Genomic DNA, 24252 nt, shown 5'->3' with positions numbered 1-24252 from the left:
GTGGATACACATGATTACAGGGAATCTGGACGGGAATGCTAACATGAACAATTCTTCATACGTGTGTACTGCTTTTGATGGGAAGGCAATAGAGGAGAAGAGACTTAAGAGATCAACGTTTGTCTCTATCCTTATAAGTTATAATGTTAGCTTTTTGGATCAAACAGGGCAGCATATTATAAGAGTTGGTATGATATGTAAGACTTGCTTATATTAACGTTATGTTATGTATGTTGATGATTTATGAAATAATTTTTTTTAATATCAATCCAGTTAAATAAAGTCGACAAAACAATGGTCAAATATATAAATTATAAAAAATCAAATTAAAAAATTAAAGAATTCCATATAGCAAACAAAAAATGCTATGGCATAATATAAAATAGCACGAAATATGTGTTACAGAAAAAAATATTATAGCATTTGGTTAATGTTATGAAAGGGCGACATATATTAACATGTCAAAAACGCTATAATAGAGGTGACACCTAAGATAGCTGCAGAGAATATAGCATTTATGAAAACGCTACTAAACACATATGATAGCATTTATCCTGTGCTATGAATGTTGATTTTTCTTGTAGTGGTACTATGTTCTTCATCCTCTGCTAATACTTTCTTGTCTCTTGCAGGTAGACGTTGAAGACTCTTTGACTCTTGTTCACGGGCCTTGGGCTTTATGGGCTTGACACTTCCTGAGCCTGAAGACAAAACTGTATCGTTTTGTGCTATGATCTCTACACTCCCCCGCAAACTTGGAGTGGGTAGCGAACCAACGCCAAGTTTGGCTCGGAGATGTTCAAAAGGCCTTTGTGGGAGAGATTTAGTGAATATGTCCGCAATTTGGAGGTGTGCAGGGATATATGGTTGACAATTAGATCACCAAAAGCAACCTGCTCACGAACATAATGATAGTGTGTGGCGAAGTGTTTGGTGCGAGCATGAAAGCTTGGATTGGCAGTGAGATAAACCGCAGAGAGATTATCACAGAAGAGCTCTGGTGTTGCAGGATGTTGAATCCCCAAGTCATGAAGCAAGTTAACAAGCCAAGTGATCTCAGATGCTGCTTCAGACATGGCTCGGTACTCAGCTTCAGTGGAGCTTTTAGAGACTGTTTGTTGTTTCTTGGATGACCAGGAGATCATGTTGCGGCCAAGGAAGGTGCAAAAGCCTCCAGTTGAGCGGCTAGTATTTGGACATCCAGAGTAGTCACTATCACTGTAAACTTGCAGCCTGTAACCCGTGTTTCTGTAAAACGAGACTCCCATAGTGGTGGTTCCTTTGATGTATCGAAGGATCCTTTTTAAGAGATTGAAATCAGCTATAGAGGGGGCGTGCATCTTCTGACAAACGTAATTAACAGAGAACTGCAAGTCTGGTCTTGTTAACGTCAGATACTGCAATCTTCCTGCTAGGCTTCGAAAATACTTGGGATTGGCAAACAGAACATTTTGAAGGGGTGTTTTCTTGAGTTTCTGTGGAAGTGGTGTGGCCATGGATGCGCATGTTGACATGCCTGCAGTAGCTAGGAGATCCTCAGCGTACTTTTGTTGAGATAAGAAGATACCAGTGTCGTGATATTGAACTTGGATACCGAGGAAGTAGTGGAGCTTGCCAAGGTCCTTCATCCGAAACTCTGTATTCAGTTGATCAAGGAGTGTGGAGAGCAGCTCCGAAGAGTTACCTGTAATTGCCATGTCATCAACATAAAGTAGTAAGATGATGATATCTTGGCCCTTGAAGCAGACAAATAACGAAGGATCTCTCAAACTACAGGTGAAGCCAAAGGCTAGCAGAAAATTGCTAAATTTATCAAACCAGGCTCTTGGAGATTGTTTGAGGCCGTAGAGAGATTTATGAAGAAGACAAACATGATCCGGATAGTTTTTGTCTATAAATCCTGCAGGCTGCTTCATGTATACTGTTTCAGTGAGATCACCATGTAAAAAAGCGTTCTTCACATCCATTTGTTTTATTTCCCAGTTCATCATCGTAGCAAAGTGAAGAACTGCCCTAACTGTTGTAGTCCTTACAACAGGACTATATGTTTCAAGATAATCAATACCTTCCTCTTGCTTGAAGCCTTGAGCAACTAACATGGCTTTGTATTTGTCAAGTGTGCCATCAGCATTGAGTTTGACTCTAAACACCCATTTTGAGCCTAGAACATATATCAGGTGTTTGAGGAACTAGTGAAAAAGTGTTTGCTTCTTTGCAATTAGTCATCTCCTCATTCATTGCTGCTGTCCAATATGGATCTCGTAAAGCAGCTGTGACTGTTTCTGGTTTGGGATATGCAACTTTTTGAGTAAGAAGTGCATAACGAGGATTTGGTTTGGAGATTCCGGTCTTAGAACGTGTGAGCATTGGATGATTTGAGACCGCTGTGGAGGGAACATCATTCTCTGCATCATCGTTCTCTGCATCACTCTCTGCATCACCACGTAACTCTGTATTTACTGCTGAAAGATCTATGTTGGGAACAAACGAGTGAGAGCTGTTGCCTATAGGAACAAGATCTATGCTTGCCGTACACTCAGGACTCTCACTGTTAGTTCCTTGAATAGGTTCAGCAGTTATGTCTATTGTAGAATCGTTGCTAACTGTAGTAACGATAACTTCCTTCTCAGGGAGAACTGGAGGAGCATCTGCAGAGACATCCGGTGGAGCTGGAACTGAAGATGTATGTGAAAACGCCTTAAGCCAAGCTCCATATAAAGGCGTAGGTGATGATTGCTGGAGGTAGCTATAGGTGCTTGCAAACGGAAAACAAGCTTCATAAAATATTACATGACGACTTAGATATATACGCCCAGTTGGAGGATAATAGCATCGATAACCCTTGTATTTTTCAGTATAACCAAGAAATACGCATTTGAGAGAACGTGGATCAAACTTGTTTTGAGCATACGATCTCAGGGTAGGAAAACACGCACAACCGAAAGTTCTGAGGGCAGAGTAGACTGGTTCTTTACCAAAGAGAGCTTCGTGTGGACTCTTGTGTCCTACAAGAGCAATGGTTGGAAGAAGATTGCAGAGGAAATTAGAGGTAAAGAATGCTTCGACCCAGAAATTTTGTGGAGTTGCACTTTGAAACATCAAGGTGAGAGCCATCTTAGTCAGTTGTCGATGCTTCCTCTCTGCAATTCCATTTTGCTGTGGGGTGTGAGGACATGAAACAAAATGTTGAATTCCAGCCTTTTGTAAGTGTGTTAAGAAACTTTGACTTATGAATTCTCCTCCACCATCTGATTGAAAGGTTCCAATTTTTGTTTGCAACAAATTTTCAACAAGAAGCTGGTACTTGATGAAGACAGAACAGAAATCAGATTTTTTCTTTAAAGGGTAAAGCCAACAATATCTTGAGAAGTTGTCAATAAACACTGTATAAAATTTGAATCCTTGAATAGAAGAAACAGGAGAAGGACCCCAGAGATCACAGTGGATTCTCTCTAAAGGCCTTGTAGTATTAAAAGTAGAAGAACTAAATGGCAATTTTGAACTCTTCCCAAGCTGACATGACTCACACACCTTGTTGGTACTTTTATTAACTTCAATTGCCTTATTTGCTGATAAAAAATGAAGAACTTGTTGATTTGGATGTCCCAGCCTCTGATGCCATACTTCATCACTGGTTTTGACTTGTCTCGTCGAGTAGTACATCTGATGTTTGGGATCATCCAGCTTGTACAAGCCATTATTTTCCCTTCCCTTTGTCAGAACTTTGTGTGTTGCTTTGTCCTTTATAATAACATCGTCAGAATCAAAAGAAACTTTACATGGATAGTCTTTGGTTAGTTTTGACACTGACAACAGAGACTTTGCAATTTCAGGACATACTAATACATCTTTGAGAGGAATATTACCTGACGTCGAAGGGAGGTTAGCAGAACCGACATGAGTGATAGGAAGGAAATTCCCATCAATTGCCATGACCATATCCGAACCGTGATATGGTTGAGCTTGTTTCAAACGCTGAGTTGAACTGGTGATATGAGCTGTTGCAGCAGAGTCCGGATACCAGCTGTTGTCCTCTGTGACATCAGTGATGTGTAGAGCCGAGAAAGCAGCAGCATTAATAGCAGGTTGAGCAGGCTGCTGAAACTCCTCATCAAAGCAATACCAGCATTCAAAAGCGTTATGTCCTCGTTTGTTGCAGATTTGACAGAGAGGTTTGTCGTTAGTGTTGACAGCAGGTCGAGACGAGTTTGGAGATGAGAATTGTTGATGAAAGCCTCGTCCTTTGGTTGAGTAGCTTCCTCGTCCTCTGCCTCTATTACCACGTCCCCTGTGTTGATAACTTGATGACCTTGTAGTGTTAAAGGCAAGGTGTGGAGAGACATCGGTTGAAACAGAGTATCCCTGGAGTCTATCCTCATAACCAGTGAGACGAGAGACTACATTCTCATAAGTAGGTTCAGGACGTCAATCCAAAGAATCTTCAATAACCGTAATGATAGGTTCGTATTCACGACCTAAACCTCTTAATGCTGCAAATATCTTCATTTTCTCACTAACAGGATCCCCTATGGAGTCTAACTGATCGCATATGTCTTTAATTCCTCTAAAATAGTCAGACATGCTTTTGTCAAGTTTTTCAGCATTCTGCAGACGTCTTTGTAACTCAAAAAGCCTAGAGGACGACGTGCGATTAAAGTGAGAGATCAGAGTTTCCCATACCTCTTGAGCTGTCGAAGCTCCTACCACTAGTCGCAGGACGTTCTCAGACATCGAACCAAGCAGCCATGCCTTAACAACTTGGTCAGATCTGGACCAACTCTCAAAATTTGGGTTGAGGATGTCTTCGACTCTGCCATCTTTGTTGTTGCGGATGGGGATGGTTTCATCAGGAGGTTTGGCAGCTCCATTAACGAAGCCAAGGAGAGCTTGAGTGCGCAAGAAAGATTCAAACTTGGACTTCCAAATGATATAGTTTTGCTCAGTGAGCTTTATGGTGACACAGTTTGAGATGTGAAGTGAAGGTGAAAAGTAAGGTTCCATGGTTCCGTCCATGGCTCTGATACCATGAAGAAAGTAACAGAGTGAAAGATTGTTCTGTTTCTTATTATTCAATCCTTGAAGAGGTTACATTGCAAGATGTTCTCTTATATAGTTACACAAGATTAAACCTAGATTCTAGAGTGTTCCTTGATCAGCCAGCTGTGAGAGATTACATGGCATCATCTTCATCAACTGGTCCCAACACCTTGAATCGATTGTGCAATGTCATTGTCGTACTATGTCCTTCATCCTCTGCTAATACTTTCTTGTCTCTTGCAGTTAGACGTTGAAGACTCTTTGACTCTTGTTCACGGGCCTTGGGCTTTATGGGCTTGACACTTCCTGAGCCTGAAGACAAAACTGTATCGTTTTGTGCTATGATCTCTACAGTGTCTACAAGCCGAGAAAGTGAACCTTAATTAAGAACATAGCGCAAAGATGCAACAATTAAAAATCCGAGATCATTTTGCGCCACACATGCTTAGTGAACAACTGAACATCAAAGTCCTCACCACCTTTGTGTAGGCTTGATTTACTAGAGCTTCACACATTTCGGAGATTGGTCATTGGAATCCAATGCCTCGCAGAATATTCAAAGAAAAGCATTTTCTATTAAACCAAAGGCCATTATATATATGTTTCGGTTGAGCCTTAAAATCTTTAGTTTGCAAAAAGTGTAAAATAACAACTAATTATTATTCAGAAATCAGAATCAATCCGAATCCATGTGTCTCTACTGATCATCATCCTTTTGTGGTAGATATTTTTTGTTTTACACAAGGATTCAAGCCATAGGGAGTCTTTAGATCGACAAACAAAGGAATCATACGACCTCGAAGAGAATGCACAAATCTATCTACCTCACGACAAATGCTCTACACACATTCTTGGCAAGCTTAATAATGGATAATTGGCTGGTTCAAAAAGATAGGTTCTCCACGGGTGACAGAATGCAAGAATGGAGTTCTACCGCCAATCCATCCTGCATTTTCTGCAATCACACCATGGAAACAACTGACCACCTGTTTTTTCAATGTTCTTTTTCTGGAAAGGTGTGGGAACAACTCGCTAAGGGTCTGCTCTTGAACAAGTACACTGCAAATTGGAGAGAAGTCGTGGTTCTGGTGGATGGAACTGAGCTTGACAAGACAAAGAGGTTTCTTATTTCCTATACATACCAGAACACATTACATTCCATTTTGGAGGGAGAGGAATGCTCGGCGCACTCGTCTACAGTGGAGAAGCTGGTTCAACTCATTGATAAAAATGTTCGAAATCGGTTAAGCACGATTGGAAATGGAGGGGCTAATACCATTCAAACATGGTTCGCTGCACGTCACGATTTTGCATCTGCATTGTAAAAACGTTTATTTTTCTTAAATCTAATTTAACATTATATTCAAAAAAAATAATGGATAATTGTAGAGTGGACCGAAGAAGCCCATATTTGACAACAAAAACGAGTATATAAAAGATTTTCCTTGTTTCTCCAATTTTCCATGGACAATAAGCTTAACCCTAATTCTCATACGTCTCCTTCCTGGTCAGAGCTTCCTCTAGATCTCCTGATTTCGGTGTTTGAACGTTTCAGCTTTGCTAATTTCCAACGATCCAAATCAGTATGTTCGTCTTGGTACTCTGCTTCGAGACACTCCGTGCCCAAAAACCAGATCCATTGGTCGATTCTTTTCCCTGAAGACAACACCAACAACAACAATGACAGCCACTATTCATGCACGTTGTACAACCCCGATGAAAAAGACAAGCTTTACAAAACGCAAGATCTTGGTGTTGAGTTTGCAAAAAACGTTTGTAAGGCAACCTATGGAAGCTGGCTCCTAATGAAGGATCCTCTGAATAAGCTCTACATTGTGAACCTCTTTACCAACGAGAGGATCAATCTACCTCCCGTGGAGTTATTATGGAAAGATTATGAGTTAAACACTACAAGTCGCCAAAAAGATACATACAATGGTAGGATTAAGTCTGTACGATCCCCTGTGTTTTGCATTGACGAGAAAACCAAAGATTATCTAGTTATATGGGGATTTGGATTTTGGTGTGTGGTTTACTCCAAGAAAGGAGATACCTCGTGGAATAAGATCCCGGAAACTTCATTTTGTTTCAACATGGTTTACAGGGATCACAAGCTTTACTTCCTAAACTTCCATGATGTATTCAAAATCTTTGATTTTTCTGGAGAGGTTCCACAACAAACCTTTGAGTGGATGGTCTATGTGGACAAATGGCCTCGGGTTCATTGTCATCCACCGGATAACAATTGGCACAGTAATGTCACAACACTTGTAGTCACATTGACAGGAAAAGTCCTCAAGGTTGAACGAATGTGGGTAGTGAGTTCTAGAACCTGGTCCCTCAGGGTTTTCGAGGTTTATTCATCAGACATCCTGAAGAAAAAAGAACGGCGGATCCATTCGCTGGGAGATGAGTCGATTCTTTTGGATCAAGGCATCACTGTGCTCGCCAATGACACTGATGGATTCGTTAGGAATACAATCTATTTCAGTGATGCATTCTGTTTCAGAAATCATATGTTTACCTTCAATCTTGAGACACAGAAGACGGAGCCTCTGCACACATTTGATATTTCCTCCTTTCAATTCTCTAGCGTTCAATGGTTCGTACCTCGTTTCACGCTTACATGATGTTGTTGTTCTCATTTCTCAACTATGTAGTTTTTTCTGCAATATGATTTTGTTTTTTTTTTTCTTTTGGTTTCAATCAATTTTGTGTTTTTACTCTAATTAGTTAATGATGATCACATGCTAGTGTTTTAGAAACAAAGAAGTTAATAGTGTATATACAAAGGACAAAATTACTAACCAAACTAGCAATATGTGTAGAAGAATTAGTGATGTGCTTAAGTGAGATTTTGCTGTTGACTTATTGGATAAAAATAAGTAGTTCTTTTGAAAAATAAATTGGACTTTTGCTACTACTTGCTAGAAAAGTTTGAGATATATAATTAGACATGCCTACTGCCGTTGCCATATTTCTGAGAATTCACTAATTTGCAATTCTTCAATGGACATTTAAGGAGTTAGCAAGACAATCGAATATCCATCCACGTAGTATGTAAATGGTCTCTCTAGGATCCAAGAAAGCGAAACAAAAATCCAAAATCATTGTTTATTTTTTAATTATCTGAAACCTCACAAGCTTTTGTGGTAGCTAGATCTTTTGCACAGGGATACAAGCAACATTGGATTTTAATTCAATTTGATCATCTGCATTATGGTTGTGATCGTTCTTCATTTCAATTCTCTTGAGCAAAATGGTTTTTTTTACCAAGGTTTATGCATTAATGCATACACGATGTTTTGTTTTTAGATTTTGTTTTTAATAATTAATTAATGTGGACACATAAATAATTAATATATCATTAACACATTTAAAATACATATGCGGGATATTTTTTCTTTCTAAAGATACGTGTTAACACGTAAATTGCAAGTTTTAAAATGGAAAGTGATTTTAGAACTCTCTCCTTAATTAATCATGAGATGTCTTGTAGAAATTTAGAAAATTGATAGCATAAAGATTTTTTAAAATATTATTTTAGAAATTAAAAAACAGAAAATATGTTATTTGAGGAAGTTGTATCTTTTCGTTTTATTTTTACTCTTTTTTTTTTGTTAATTACTTAATTTATGAAATAAAAAGCCATGTGTTAGACTTTATTTTGCTTTATATTTTTTCAGATATTTCCCTACCTTTCTCTCGGATTTGCGATGGAGAATAAGCGAAACCCTAATTATTCTCATACGTCCCAATATTCCTGGTCAAAATTTTGTTGCGAAACTTTGCTTCTCTTTTGAAAAAATGAATTTTTAACATCAAATAATTAAATAATGTCCAATCCTCGAAGAAAGATCGTGGTGATTGTGTAAATCCAACTGAAGCCCATATAATAATAAAAATCTTATTTTATAACTCTTATCTTATGTGGCAATGAAATCTTAGGTTTAGGTTGGAATCAGACGTTACCTTGTGCCGTTCCACGGCAAGACAAAAGATTTGAATCGTCTCTCTCTCTCTTTCAATTTGCCATATTATGGAGAAAGGGCAGAACCCTAGTTCTCATAAGCGTCTCAGACTAGATACACCAAATTCCTGGTCGGGTCTTCCTCAAGATCTCTTGATTTCAGTGTTGGAACGCCTCGGCTTTGCTGATTTCCAACGAGCTAAATCCGTCTGTCGGTCTTGGTACTTTTCTTCGAGACAAGTGGTGACCATTGGTCACATCCATTGGCTGATCATCTTCTCTAGAGACAAGAAGACAAATCCATGCACGTTGTTCAATCCCGACGAAAAAGACAAACTTTACAAAACGCAAGATCTTGGTGTGGAATTTGCAAAGAGTTGTTGTAGGGGAACTCATGGAAGTTGGTTCCTTATGTCAGATGGATGGTGTGATCTCTATATTTTGAACCTATTCTCCCACGAGAGGATCAATCTACCTCCTGCGGATTTATTGTGGGACGAGTATGAGCTACATAACAAAAGAGAAATGGACATTCGTAGGTATTAACGGGGCCTTGCTAGGAACATGCGATCCACTGTGTTTTGGATTGACGAGAAAACCAAAGATTATGTAGTTGTTTGGGGACTTATGGGTTGGTGTGTATTTTATTCCAAGAAAGGAGATACCTCGTGGAATCGAATCCCACAAACTTCAAATTGCTTCGACATGGTTTACAAGGATCACAAGCTTTATTTCCTAAGCGAGACTAAGGGTTTCAAAATCTTCGATTTCTCTGGAGGGATTCCACAAGAAACCTTTCGGTCGATTTTTAAACTGGCAAAAGCAAATTACTTTTCTCAACCAAGTAATCAATGGAAAGTTCTTGTCACAAAACTGGTAGTCACGGTAACAGGGAAAGTCCTCAAGGTTGAAAAAATATGGAGAGACAGTACTGAAACCACCTCCTTCCGGGTTTTCGAGGTTTATTCATCAGACTTCATGAAGAAAACAGAACGGCGGATTCATTCTCTAGGGGAGGAGTCAATGCTTTTGGATAAAGGCATCACTGTGCTCGCCAATGACACTAATGGATTCATTAGAAATTCATCTATTTCAGTGGTTGTGATGGACGTCACACAAAGGATATGCTTATCTTCAATCTCGAGACACAGGAAATTGAGACAATGCACACATGCGATCGTTCTTATTTTCCATATGGATCTTATAGATCTGAGTGGTTCATACCAAGCTGCATGCATTAAAATGTTGATCTCGATCATGCATGTTTTTTATTCAATATGTTATTTTACCATAGTGATGATCATGTGTGCTAGTTTTTGTTTGGGTTAAAAGTGATGTATACGATCGAAGGATAAATTTACTACCAAACTAGCAAATGTGTACAACAATGGTATGCTTATGTGGAATATAACTTCTTTTGAAATTTAACTTTTTGTTATATGGGTATTAAGAATATGGGATCTGATCTTTCAATTATGTTAGAATAATCTTTCATAGCGAATTTGATAACAGTTTTTACATAATTAAAGAATATGTAGTGAGAATTATATAAGAAGAATAATAAATATCTACGAATTACTTCAGTAGACTAGCTAGCCTACTGTTGCAATTCTTCATTGGGCATTTAAAGAGCTAGCTAGCAAGACAATCATCCATCCACATAGTATGTAAATGGTCTCTCTACCAGGCAAGAAAGTGAAAACCATCAGAACATTATAAAACAAAGATGAAAGAAAAATCCAAAGACCTTGTGTATTAAAACAAGCTTATTGAACATCAGAGACCTCACAAAACTTTTTGTTGTAGCAATTACATTAGATTTTAGATTAGAAAAAGACCAATAATACCCAATGAACCTCGAATAACTAGCAGAGATACCTCCTTATATGTCCTTGATCATCATCGATATTTCCGGGAACCGCCAAAACCAAAACTAATAAAGACATAAAAGATGAGAAGTTTGAGACGCTTATGGAGAAGAAGCATAACCCTAATTCTCATAAGACGACGAGATATATCTAATTCCTGGTCGGAGCTTCCTATCAAGATCTCTTGAATTTGGTGTTCCAACGCCTCAGCATTTAGAAGTTCTATATTCTTATGCCTCACCCAAGATAATATAACTAAAAAGCTTTACAGTATTTTTTTGTATTTTAAAAGGCTGTATAATTCCAAGAATTACTGGTTAATTAAGGGGCAATAAAGACTAGGCCAAAAAAGGCCCATATTAAAAATAAAATCATGAGAAGACCGAGATACATGTTAGGAGCGCAAAAATCGAATTGAGAAAATATGCGAATTATATTTAAATTAACGAAATCAGAAACGAATTACAACAGCATAATATAAAGCAGTAAATAAATCATGGAGGCGAGATATGATATCTCTTTCCTTAATTCAATAAATCGGTCGTAAGTGCTTTCGGACAATCACGATTTATGAATCCCATGATACAACAGATCACAAACTATTACCGTAGCACACCAGTAATAGAATTCAAGCGAACAGATCTACGTTATACTCTCGAGACTACTAAACTAAGAACTTACTTGGACTAAGCAAGAGAGAGGGAGAGAGAGATCTTCAGAGGAAGGAGTGTTTATGTTTTTGTGTGTGTGTAAAATAATGAGAGGTTATGCCTCTATATATAGTGGAAAGAGGGGGCTCTCAAGAAAATATTCAGTGAATATTCTCGGAGTGCTGCCCAAGTTTGCTTGGAGTTCACACCAAGTCTTCCCAAAACATTAAATGGGCCTACAGCAGTCTCAAGAGCCAAAAAGCCCAAAAACCCAAAAGTCCAAGAGACCACAGCCCGCGTCCGAGACCAACCCGGCCTGGCCCGCCCCGCGTCCGGCCCGTCCCACATCCGTGCTCGGCCTGGTTCGGTTCGGTTCGCGTGTGGGAACCTTCCCTCTTCCTTCTACACACTTTTAAAACTAGAAGAGTGTAAAACTATATATATATGAGTGAAAAATCAATCATATTTCCGATGTGGGATATTTCCCAAACCATCCCAAGTAGCTCACTTCACACTCTTATTTCTCATTCAAATCAACTCAGTTTTGGACGTATGAGTATACCATCTTTTAGTACTCGTTACCAGCTTTCCATTGCACTATCGACCAGACAATTCCGATCAGCCATTTGGCCGGAATTTGGCCGGAATTTGGCCGGAAAGTCACCGGAAAGTCATTGTCCCAAAACCTGCAATTTTCTGAAACTTGTTTCTGAAAATTCAGTTCCAACAATCCCCCACATGAATAGAAATAAGTCTAAACATATGACGACATAACTAACCCTATAGACAGACACTACTAGCTAGACTAGACAGACCTTCGAGAGTATATGCGAAAACTAACTGTATATGAGTTGGTGGCGTTTTTCAACCTTGAACCGACTCATTGTTATACCTGTCGAGTTTACTCGGCCAGTTGGTGAACATGATGTCTTGAACCATCCGGATTTGTATGTAAACTTAGACAGCAGGCATAACACAGCTTCGTTTTCTCGTAGAACGAGGTTCTCTATTGTGTTCATTGTGGCCTTGAACATGTCTGGTTAATCATGAGTGAACTTGGAGAGTATAGCCTCATATAATCTCCTAGAAACGGCCCCATTTCACACTCACAAGGTGATTTATATAAGCTGCTTGTATTTAAAGAAATATCATGTAATTATTTCAAATATTTTACAAAGCTACATTTCAAATCATTAAAAGCATATGCTTAACCTCTAACATACAGGAAGCACTTTACATCACTCTAGGAACTGGGAAAAGACAAAAGTCTTCTAGTGCTTGTAGCAGATTCAGCTTGATTTAGTTGTCCCTTTGAACCTAGGTCATGGGGTCTCCAATCTGAGTAGGTGGGGTTACCATCAAACATCCTCTTAAGTCATAGGCTTTAAACCCATTCCTCTTGATGATTTTATAACTTGATCTCGCGCCAAACCTTTTGTAAATGGATCCGCTAGGTTTTCTTTCGTATTGATGTAATCAATCGTAACTACACCAGTTGAGATAAGTTGTCTAACAGTGTTATGTCTCCGTCTGATATGACGAGATTTGCCATTGTAATGGGTATTCCTTGCCCTGCCCAAAGCCGATTCGCTATCACAGTGTACACGTATTGCAGGCACATGATTCCCCCACATTGGGATGTCTTCCAAGAAATTACGAAGTGATTCAGCTTCTGACATAGCTATCTCCAAAGCTATGAATTCAGATTCCATAGTTGATTTAGCTGCCAGAGTTTGTTTGGAAGACTTCCAGGACACTGCTGCACCTCCAAGTGTAAAAACATATCCACTTGTGGATTTTGAGTTTCTCGAGTCTGCGATCCAGTTGGCATCACTGTAACCTTCCAAAACTTCGGGTTCTCTACCATAGTGCAAGCCATGATCTTTGGTATAACGTAGATAATCCAAAACTCTAGCTATAGCCATCCAATGCTTATGTCCTCGATTACTTGTGTAGCGACTAAGTACATTTACAGAGTGCGCTAAATCCGGTCTTGTACAGTTTGTCAAGTACATTAGACTGCCAATTACTCTTGCATACTCCACCTGCAGCACAGGTTCACCAGAATTTTTGGTTTAGTGAATTTGAGGATCCTCTGGAGTTTTTGCAGTCCCATTTGAGTAATGCTTGAATCTATCAAACACTTTTTCAGCATAGTGGGTTTGAGACAAGATAAGGCCGTCATCAGTTCTGATGATTTTTATCCCCAAAATTACATCTGCTAAACCCAAGTCCTTCATGTCAAAATTTCTTTTGAGCATGTTTTTCGTTTGAGTTATGATGTCTTTGTTGCTGCCAATAATAAGCATATCATCTACATATAAGCATAACAAAATGTACCCTGATGGAGTAGTTTTGTAGTATATGCATTTGTCACATTCATTAATGCGAAAACCATTAGACATCATCATACTGTCAAACTTCTCATGCCACTGCTTAGGAGCCTGTTTGAGTCCATATAATGACTTCACAAGTTTACACACTTTGTGTTCTTGTCCTGGAATAACAAATCCCTCAGGTTGTTTCATGTAGATTTCCTCTTCTAAATCTCCATGAAGAAAAGCAGTTTTTACATCCATTTGATGGATTTCAAGTTTTCTCAAGGCTGCAATACCTATGAGCATCCTGATCGAAGATAGTCTTGTTACCGGTGAATAGTATCAAAGAAATCTAAGCCTTCTTTTTGCCGAAATCCTTGCACTACAAGCCTAGCCTTGTACCGTTCAATATCGCCATTTGGTTTTCGTTTTATCGTAAAAATCCATTTACATCCCAAAGGCTTAAATCCTTGTGGTAGATCTGCCATCTCGTAAGTATGATGTTGCATGATAGAGTCTATTTCAGTTTTAACTGCTTCCTTCCAATAAGGTGCATCAGGTGTAGACATAGCTTCTGCGTATGTTCTTGGTAGATTTTCAGCTAGAAATGCCATCATCAGAAAATCATCACCAAACGATTTACTTTTGCGAGCTCGTTTGCTTCTTCTAGGTTCCAGTTCTGATTCTACAGAAGTAGTACTCAAAGTATTGCCAGCTTCCAAAGTCACTGCATCTCGTTGTTCACGAGTCCGTTTTTGAGTTTTCCTACAGGGAAAAATGTCTTCAAAAAATGAAGCATTTCTGGACTCCATAACTGTATTCACATGGATATCTGGAATATCTGATTTATGAACCAGAAATCGATATGCACTACTGTTATGTGCATATCCGATGAAGATATAGTCTACGGTCTTAGGCCCAATTGTGACCTTTTTAGGAGGTGGTACAGCCACTTTTGCTAGACACCCCCACACTTTGAGGTATTTGTACGAAGGTATTGTACCTTTCCAAAGCTCATATGGTGACTTGCCAGTAACCTTATGCGGTATCCTATTGAGGATGTAATTAGTGGTAAGCAAAGCTTCCCCCCACATGTTCTGGTCTAACCCAGATTCCTGCAACAACGCATTCATCATCTCTTTTAGAGTTCGATTCTTTCGTTCCGCTACTCCGTTAGATTCTGGCGAGTAGGGAGCGGTTGTCTGATGTATAATGCCTTTTTCTCTGCAAAATGCATTGAACGGCTCATTATATTCTCCTCCTCTATCACTTCAAACCACTTTTATAGTTTTCTGAAGCTGATTTTCTACTTCGAGGGTGAACTCTTTGAATTTTTCCAGTGCTTCATCTTTGCTATGCAAGACATATACATAGCAATATCTTGTGCAATCATCAATGAAGGTAACAAAGTATTTCTTACCACCTCTAGTTTGCACATACTTTAAATCACATAAGTCTGTGTGAATTAAACCTAGAGGTTCGGTTGTTCTTTCAACGCGTGGTGAGGGAGTTTTAGTGAGTTTGGCCTGTACGCACACTTCACATTTTTCTTGGTTAGTTTTGAATTTCGGAATCAAATTCAAGTTTTGCATTTTTCGCATTGTGTTGTAATTGACATGTCCTAAACGTTCATGCCAAGTAGTAAACGACTCAACCAAGTAAGCAATAGGGTTTTCTTTCATTTCAGTAACAGAAGCAGAAGCTACAATTTTTGGATGGACTGTCGTTACAGACATTTTGATCAGTCCACCCTTAACAAAACCCTTTCCCAAATACATCCCATTTTTCTTAAGAACTAACTTATCAGCCTCAAAATTGATGGAAAAACCATGCTTGCTTAACACTGTTCCAGAGATGAGATTCTTCCGCATATCAGGTACGTGCTTCACGTTCTGGAGGGTGAGCTCACGATCAGAAGTTAGCTTCAGAACCACTTTGCCTTTACCTTCAATCTTGGACACCGCCGTGTTGCCCATAAAAATCTGCTCATTTGACTTGTTCTGCACATAGGTGGTGAACATGGTCCTATCAGAGCATATGTGTGTGGTAGCACCAGTGTCGTAGTACCACTCCACTGGGTTGTCTTCCACCATGTTACATTCAGTAACCACCGCAACCATGTCTTCTTCAGTTAGGTTTGCTTGCAACTTGAGATCTTTTGCTTTGCTTTTGCAAACATCAGCCTTGTGTCCAATCTTACCACAATGATGACACTTCCCTTTGAACTTCCTCTCAAGGTTGCTCTTCTTGAAGTTTGGTCCAGATGACACCTTCAACGGTTTATGAGGAATAGAGATCCCTTTACCCTTGCCTTTAAACTTAGCCTTATGCTCAGCTACATGAACATCATGCCCTTGGCTTTGAGCATCCGAATGAGCTCCACGATTGTTGTCCTCAACTCTCAACCGACGGATGAGATCATCAAGAGACATTGCCTTACGCTTGAAGTTAAGGTAATGCTTGAAATTCGACCAGCCTGGTGGTAGCTTCTCGATCAGGCAATTCGTCTTGAAGACATTGCATATCGACATCCCTTCCAAATCGATCTCCTGAAAGATGCGTTGAAGAGCTTCCACTTGTTCCATAATTGGTTTGGAATCCACCATCTTGAAGTTCAGGAACTTCGTAGTTGAGAATTTCTACATCCCAGACTCATCAGTCTTGTACTTGGTCTCCAAAGCTAGCCACAGTGCTTTTGAAGTCTTGTACATACTGTAGAGGTCATACAGATCATTGACCAAACGGTTCAGAATCTGACCTTTGCAACAGTAGTCTCCTTGAGCCCAACTATCCATACTTCCAACCACATACACGTCAGTGTCACCTTGTGGAAGCATTGGTGGATCCTCTGTGAGGTACCTTTCCATGTTCATGCTGGCCAAGTAGTAGCGCATCTTGTTTTGCCACGTTTTAAACCCAGCTTTGCCATCGAACTTATCTGGCATCATCCCTTGGGAAGCCGAAGGTGGTATCCCCATGTGGGTTGATCCATTACCGAACAGATTTCGGCGCACGTTTTCCATACCTGAATCGGTAAGCTTCGTCTTTTCAAGTTCTTTAGCAAGGCGTAAAGCCAACTCCGCAGGAGTTTCAACAGGGGTTGCAGGAACCCTATCACCGTCAACGTTGTTGGTGTTGTCTCCAGACATTTTTCTGTTTCACAATAAACAGATCTGATTAATATATTAATCAAACAATTCAAGTAATTAAATTACACTGAATTAGTTTTGCAAACTCGCTTAACAAGCGTTTGCAGAAACTTGTTTCACAAACTCACTCAATTAAGAGCGTTCGTGGAAACCAAAGAGAGTAGAGAAGAAATAATTAAAGTAAAAGCGTTCTTCAAAAATTTTTCGCGTAGGCACCGAAAGATGAAAGCAGAAACCGTTTTTCGGAAGATTTTGAAATCGTTTTTAAAATAAATAAAAAATTCGAAAAATTCTCAATCCGTTTAAAGTGATAAGCAGAAAGCGGATTTATTGAATTAAGACTATTAGGAGCGCAAAAATCCAATTGAGAAAATATGCGAATTATATTTAAATTAACGAAATCAGAAACGAATTACAACAGCATAATATAAAGCAGTAAATAAATCATGGAGGCGAGATATGATATCTCTTTCCTTAATTCAATAAATTGGCCGTAAGTACTTTCGGACAATCACGATTTATGAATCTCAGGATACAACCGATCACGAACTATTACCGTAGCACACCAGTAATAGAACTCAAGCGAACAGATCTACGTTATACTCTCGAGACTACTAAACTAAGAACTTACTTGGACTAAGCAAGAGAGAGGGAGAGAGAGATCTTCAGAGGAAGGAGTGTTTATGTTTTTGTGTGTGTGTAAAATAATGAGAGGTTATGCCTCTATATATAGTGGAAGGAGGGAGCTCTCAAGAAAATATTCAGTGAATATTCTCGGAGTGCTGCCCAAGTTTGCTTGGAGTTCACACCAAGTCTTCCCAAAAAGTTAAATGGGCCTGCAGCAGTCTCAAGAGCCAAAAAGCCCAAAAACCCAAAAGTCCAAGAGACCACAGCCTGCGTCCGAGACCAGCCCGGCCCGGCCCGTCCCGCATCCGTGCTCGGCCTGGTTCGTTTCGGTTCGCGTGTGGGAACCTTCCCTCTTCCTTCTACACACTTTTGAAACTAGAAGAGTGTGAAACTATATATATATGAGTGAAAAATCAATCATATTTCCGATGTGGGATATTTCCCAAACCATCCCAAGTAGCTCACTTCACACTCTTATTTCTCATTCAAATCAACTCAAGTTTTGGATGTATGAGTATACCATCTTGTAGTACTCGTTACCAGCTTTCCATTGCACTATCGACCAGACAATTCCGATCAGCCATTTGGCCGGAATTTGGCCGGAAATTCACCGGAAAGTCATTGTCCCAAAACCTGCAATTTTCTGAAACTTGTTTCTGAAAATTCAGTTCCAACAATACATATTCATGATTCACTCGTTTCAGTTTATAATAAGATGTTTTAATATATATTTCTCCTCTCTATCTCATGAATACATACAGTAGCTATGGAGAAGAACCATAATCCATAACCCTAATTCCTGGTCAGAGCTTCCTCTAGATATCTTGAATTTGGTGTTCGAACGTCTCAGCTTTACTAATTTTCAACGAGCTAAATCGGTGTGTTCGTCTTGGTACTCTGCCTCGAGACAATCAGTGCCCAAAATTCAGATCCCTTGGTCGATTTTTTTCCCCGAAGACAACGACAACAACAGTTCATGTACGTTGTTCAATCCCGAGGAAAAACACAAACTCTACAAAACGCAAGATCTTGGCGTTGAATTTGCCAAGAGTGGGTGTATAGCCACCTATGGAAGCTGGCTCCTTATGCGGGATCCGTGGTATAATCTCTATATTTTGAACCTTTTTACCCACGAAAGGGTTAATCTGCCATCTGTGAAGTTACAACTTCGAACAATAAAGCTTGAGCAAGTAATAGCTGATTGGTTTCTCGTTTCTAACGATCACAACACAAGTAGGAAGGCCGAAGATATTATTATGCAATCCCCTGTGACTTGGATTGACGAGAAAACCAAAGAAGATTATATAGTTCTTTGGGGACTTGGAAGTTGGTGTGTGTTTTATGCCAAGAAAGGAGATACCTCGTGGAACCAGGTTCCGGGATTATCACATTGTCTTGACATGGTTTACAAGGATCACAAGCTTTACTTCTCTAGCAGCATAAATATTTTCACAATCTTAGATTTTTCTGGAGAGATTCCTCAACAAATCTTTCAATGTGCTATGCTGCTGTTTCGAAGTAATCCATGGTTGGTTGATGAGACAAAACTAGTAGTCACAGTAACAGGAGATGTCCTCAAGGTTGAAAGAATGAAGATAAACCAGTCATTCCGCGTCTACAAAGTTTATTCATCATCAAGGCTGCTTAAGGAGTATGAAGAAGTTTATTCTTTGGGAGACGAGGCAATGATTTTGGATCTAGGCATCACTTTGCCTGCCAATGACTTTGAGGGTTTCCTTATAAACTCCATCTATTTCTGTGATCGAGAGAACACACATCAGATCTATATCTTCAATCTCGAGACAAAGAAGATGAAGCCACTCCACAACTTTGATTTTAATTGTTCTTCTTCTCGATGGTTCTTACCAAGTTTCACATCTACAAGATGATTTCAACTTTCTTCTTCACTATGTTGTTTTTTCGCTAATGACTAATGATAGACCAACGTGTTGGTTTTTTTATTTGTTGTGTGTACAAAATGATATGCTTAAAGTATCTCCCGGGAACAACTAATCATATATCTTCACTATGTTGATTTTTCACTAATGACTAATGATCATAGACCGACGTGTTTGTTTTTTAATTGTTACTAGATTAAGACCGTGCTAGAGCACGAGTTGAAATTATTTTTATTTCTATTATAAATTTAGAATAAAATATAATTTATATGATTATTTTTAAAAGTTTTTTTGGATAAAACATTATGTAATAAAATCATATGCTAAATATAATGGCTTGAAAGAAATACCTATTTTGTAATTTTACGTATGAGAAATGGATATGTTTGTTGTTTGTTTTTATTTTAATTTTTAAACATGTTTGGTGAAAGTTTTTTAATATGACTCGTGCTTAAATAAAATTTTCTTTTCAACTGTACAATAAGATCTTGAAAATCACGATTAAGTGTGATAAATTGCCAATATTTTATTTCTTTTTACGTTTAAAATTATATTTTTATGTCTAACAGTATATATTTTGTAACAATACATGGAATATTAAAGATTTTATTTTGGAAATTGTATAAATCATTGGAATATTCTCTTTAAGAAGATTCTTAGAGATATTCTTAAGCGTATTCATATAGCCCACAGATTGACCAAATAATTTATAACTTTTTTGTAACCAACCTATATTTAATCTATAAACTATTTTGTAACCAACTTATAAAAATTATATAGTATACAAAAAAAAGTTGCGTACTTCCGTTTTATTATATAGGACATGTGTACAAAATGATGGTCTTCGGGTTTGGTTTGATTTGAGAAGCTAACACTCGTGTTTTTTTTTTCTTTCGTTCTAAAGTTTTTTTTTAAAAACGGTCGAAAACATTTGATTCCAGGATGCATATAACAATCTTTAAAAAAATAAGTGAGAGCTTTTTGTTGTGAAACTTTGCTTCTCTTTTGAAAGTTAAATTTTGAACATCAAATAATAAATTAATGTCCAATCCTCTAAGATCCAACTGAATCCCAAATAACCCGCGGACTATATTTTAAAATTTAAAAAAAATATATGTCGTATTTTTTATCATTTTTTTAGATTATTTTATTATTATTTTGTGGTTGTTTTAATAAATATTTATTGGATTTAACCTGTGTCCCATGGGACAATTTTACTTTTTCATATATAATTTTTATGATTTTTAATAAAATAAGCTTTTTCATTTTTAATATATTTGTTACAATATTATCTACGTTTTGATCTACGGTACACTAGCGGATGGTTTTTATATGGAGAAGAATATAAAGATATATGGGAAGTAAAAGTAATTTTATTTGTTTTATGTATATACAAATTAATTGTTTTCATTTGGAATTTAATCATTTGAAATTAGTTTTTGTAAAAGCAAATATATAATGTCACTATGTATAATACTATGTAGTGCTATATAAATGTGGATAGAATATGCAAGTTAATAAACCCCAAACTCATATGACAATTCTAAAATTTATGAAATTAGTTAATAATTAATTTATTCATTTATCTTGGAAGATTTTAATTCTAGAAATTAATTCTCAGGACAATTTGTTATTTAACAGGTTTTTTTATTTTAGTATTAAAATTATAGGATTTTTTTTCTTAGTGTTTTCAAGATTTAAGTAGTGTTCTTCAACGGTTTCAACTATATGTTTGATGTGCTCTCAATATGTATAGCTCTGTATAAAAAGGTCAGTGTCTCAAAATTAAAGATATATGTGCCTATTCTGGTTTCCAATAGGTAATAGAATATATATGTGAATGTAGTTTCAGAAATGAAACAACCTTTTCTTTATATATATAATATAATTCACTAGTGGTTCCATACCCACTAACATCCTAGCAACAATCAACAACCGCGGATAACCAAAGAAACCATTCCATTAATCCAATAAGAATTCCAACATAAATAAACCAATAATCAATAATGCAATAATCCAAACCAACAATGAAATAGCAAGGTTCCAACATCCTACAATGTTCCAACATCCTACAATGTTCTATCAACTCAATACTAGCAACCTAACAATAGCTAGACCACAATCAATCAAGCCTCTAGAACATCCTCCTCCTCATCGTCTTTGATTCCACGATCACACTTTTCCTTTACCTGCACACCACAAATAACAATTGAGATGCGTAAGTATTATCATAAATACTTAGTGAGGCCGTCCTCCCATCTACTAGGTTATACACACAAGCATATGAGACCCTCATGTTTAAGCAAGCAAACAAAACACAAGCAATACATCAAACCAGGAAAACAAGTCTCGGATGAGACTGGTGTCGACCGATGCTACAAGAGAGGTGCCGATCGATGCCACAAAAGCCGGTGCCGACCGATACTGAAAGGTGTCGATCGATGCTTCACCAAAAAGGTGTCGACCGATGCTACTCATTAAGGTGTCGATCGATGCCACTTCTGCAGACACGATCTGCGCGAACACGAACGTCGAACTTTCGTTTCAATCCACCTCGAAACCATCTCAAACTCACCCAAACACCTCGGGAATCACTGGGAATCACGAAAACAACAAACCCAAGCAAGCAAACAACACGAACAACAAGAAAACACCCAAACAAAAGAGATCTCATGCTTAGATCAACCATGGTCAAGCACTCACCTCAAATACAATAAGATTGGATTGAGAAACGATGGAATCAACACCTCCAGGAGCTTCTCCTTCGTTCCCAGCAACAACTATCCCTTCTACAGCCTCAGATCTCTCCCAAAACACCAAGAACAAGCCCAGAAATTCACAGAAACGTTTTCTCTCCTTTTTCTTTCTTTTCTCACTCAACGGCGACACAAGACTCTTCCCCAAAACCTTTATTTTGTCGTTTAGCACTTATAAATACGATTAGGGATTTTAATTGAACCAAACTGAACCAAACAGCAATTAAAACAAACCCGACCAAACCGGGAAATCATGGTGTCGATCGATACACCAAGGGTGTCGATCGATACACCAAGGGTGTCGATCGACACCCACACCAAAACCACAAAAATTGGTTCGCGGATGTTACAATTCTCCCCCACCAATAAAGATTCGTCCTCGAATCCCGCAACACCGTCCATCCGTCAAGGACCTCCGTGCCACCGTCAACACGGCCCGCACGTCCTCCGACCGGACCAAATACCGCTCTAGCCACGGACTACAACTCGGACCCGACTAGACAAGCTCAAGTCGCGGCCTGCTTCTCAAACCACTTTTTAAACCTTGCCTTCATCCTCGCCTCGGGCTCCCAAGTCTACTCCTCTACTCGATCACAGTCCCACAGGACTCTCATCAAAGGAATCTTCTTCTTCCGAAGTTCCTTGACTCTCCTCCCGAGTACCCTCAACTGTCTCGCCTCCAAAGTCATATTAGGCTGAAGATCCTCAGGATTCTTAGGCAACAACCGGTCACCCTCGTGAAGACACTTCCTTAGCATCGACACATGAAATATCTTGTGGAACGCATGCATAACCTCAGGCAACTCCAGCCGGTATGCCACTGGTCCCACCCGCTCAACCACTCTGAACGGACCCATGTACCTCGGACTCAACTTAGTCTCTGTCAATGACCTGTTCAGACCCTGCAACATGGCCATCTTTAGATACACTCTATCACCAACCTGAAACTCAATATCCTTTCACCTCTTATCAGCATAGCTCTTCTTCCGATGCTCAGCCTCCCTCATGTTCAGCCTCAGAACCCGAATCTTCTCAGAGGTCTCCTGAACAAAATCCGCACCATATATGCTCCTCTCCCCCACCTGAATCCAACATAACGGTGTACGACATGGCCTCCCATACAAAGCCTCATAAGGAGCCATCCCAATACTAGCCTGGTAGCTGTTGTTGTAAGCAAACTCCACCAAGCTCAAATGATCTGCCCAATGACCACCCCAGTCCAACACGCACATCCTCAGTAAATCCTCCAAAATTTGGATCGTCCTCTCTGACTGACCGTCCGTCTAAGGATGGTAGGGTGTACTCCTATGCACCTTCGTTCCCATCTCTACCTGAAACACCCTCCAGAACACCGAAGTGAACTTGGAATCTCTATCAGACACAATACTAGCAGGCACACCATGCAATCTGACTATCTCCCTCACGTACTTCTTGGCCAAAACCGCTGCTCCATCAGTTTTCTTGATGGCCAGAAAATGCGCAGACTTAGTCAAACGGTCCACAATGACCCATATCGCATCAAACGTCCTCGACACAGGCAAACCCAACACGAAGTCCATCGTGATCAAATCCCACTTCCACTCTGGAATGGGCAAACTCTGTAATAAACCACCAGGAACCTGATGCTCCACCTTCACCAGCTGGCAAGTATCACACTTCGCCACCCAGTCAGCTACGTCCTTCTTCATCCCGACCCAGTGATAATACCGCTTGAGGTCACGGTACATCTTGGTCGCCCCTAGATGAATAGAGAACTTGCTCGAATGAGCCTCTCTCAGTATCTCCTACCTCAACTCCTCACCCTTGGGCACACAAACTCGACCATGCACAAGGATAGTACCATTAGCAGAAACCTGATACTCTGAACCCGCAGCCTTAGAGGCATTCACCAGCCACTCATCACTCTCCTGAGCTAACCGCACTCTGCTCAACAAGTCCGCTCGATCAGCTGCCTCCAAACCCAAAGGTTCCTGTGAGAT

At 39.1% G+C, this 24252-nt stretch overlaps 2 protein-coding genes and 2 pseudogenes across 2 annotated transcripts; all 4 read left to right on the top strand.

Annotated features, from left to right (window-relative positions):
• The first annotated feature begins 5903 nt into the window (after positions 1-5903).
• LOC147930378 (uncharacterized) lies at positions 5904-6362 on the top strand. Its single transcript, XM_087476836.1, has one exon. It carries the CDS (start codon positions 5904-5906, stop codon positions 6360-6362), a length of 459 nt encoding a protein of 152 aa, XP_087332962.1.
• A 138-nt stretch (positions 6363-6500) lies between these two features.
• LOC104731295 (putative F-box protein At4g22170) lies at positions 6501-7667 on the top strand. Its single transcript, XM_010450622.2, has one exon. It carries the CDS (start codon positions 6501-6503, stop codon positions 7665-7667), a length of 1167 nt encoding a protein of 388 aa, XP_010448924.2.
• Positions 7668-9076: 1409 nt separating this feature from the next.
• Positions 9077-10248, top strand: LOC104733394 (putative F-box protein At4g22170 pseudogene; annotated as a pseudogene).
• A 7574-nt stretch (positions 10249-17822) lies between these two features.
• Positions 17823-19508, top strand: LOC104733392 (putative F-box protein At4g22660 pseudogene; annotated as a pseudogene).
• The last annotated feature ends 4744 nt before the right edge of the window (positions 19509-24252 follow it).

This window comes from Camelina sativa, chromosome 12, assembly GCF_030686135.1.
Source record: "Camelina sativa cultivar CO46 ecotype springtype chromosome 12, ASM3068613v1".
NCBI classification, from domain to species: Eukaryota; Viridiplantae; Streptophyta; class Magnoliopsida; order Brassicales; family Brassicaceae; genus Camelina; species Camelina sativa.
The sequence above is the reverse complement of the archived record's forward strand: the minus strand, read 5'-3'. Positions and strand labels throughout refer to the sequence as shown.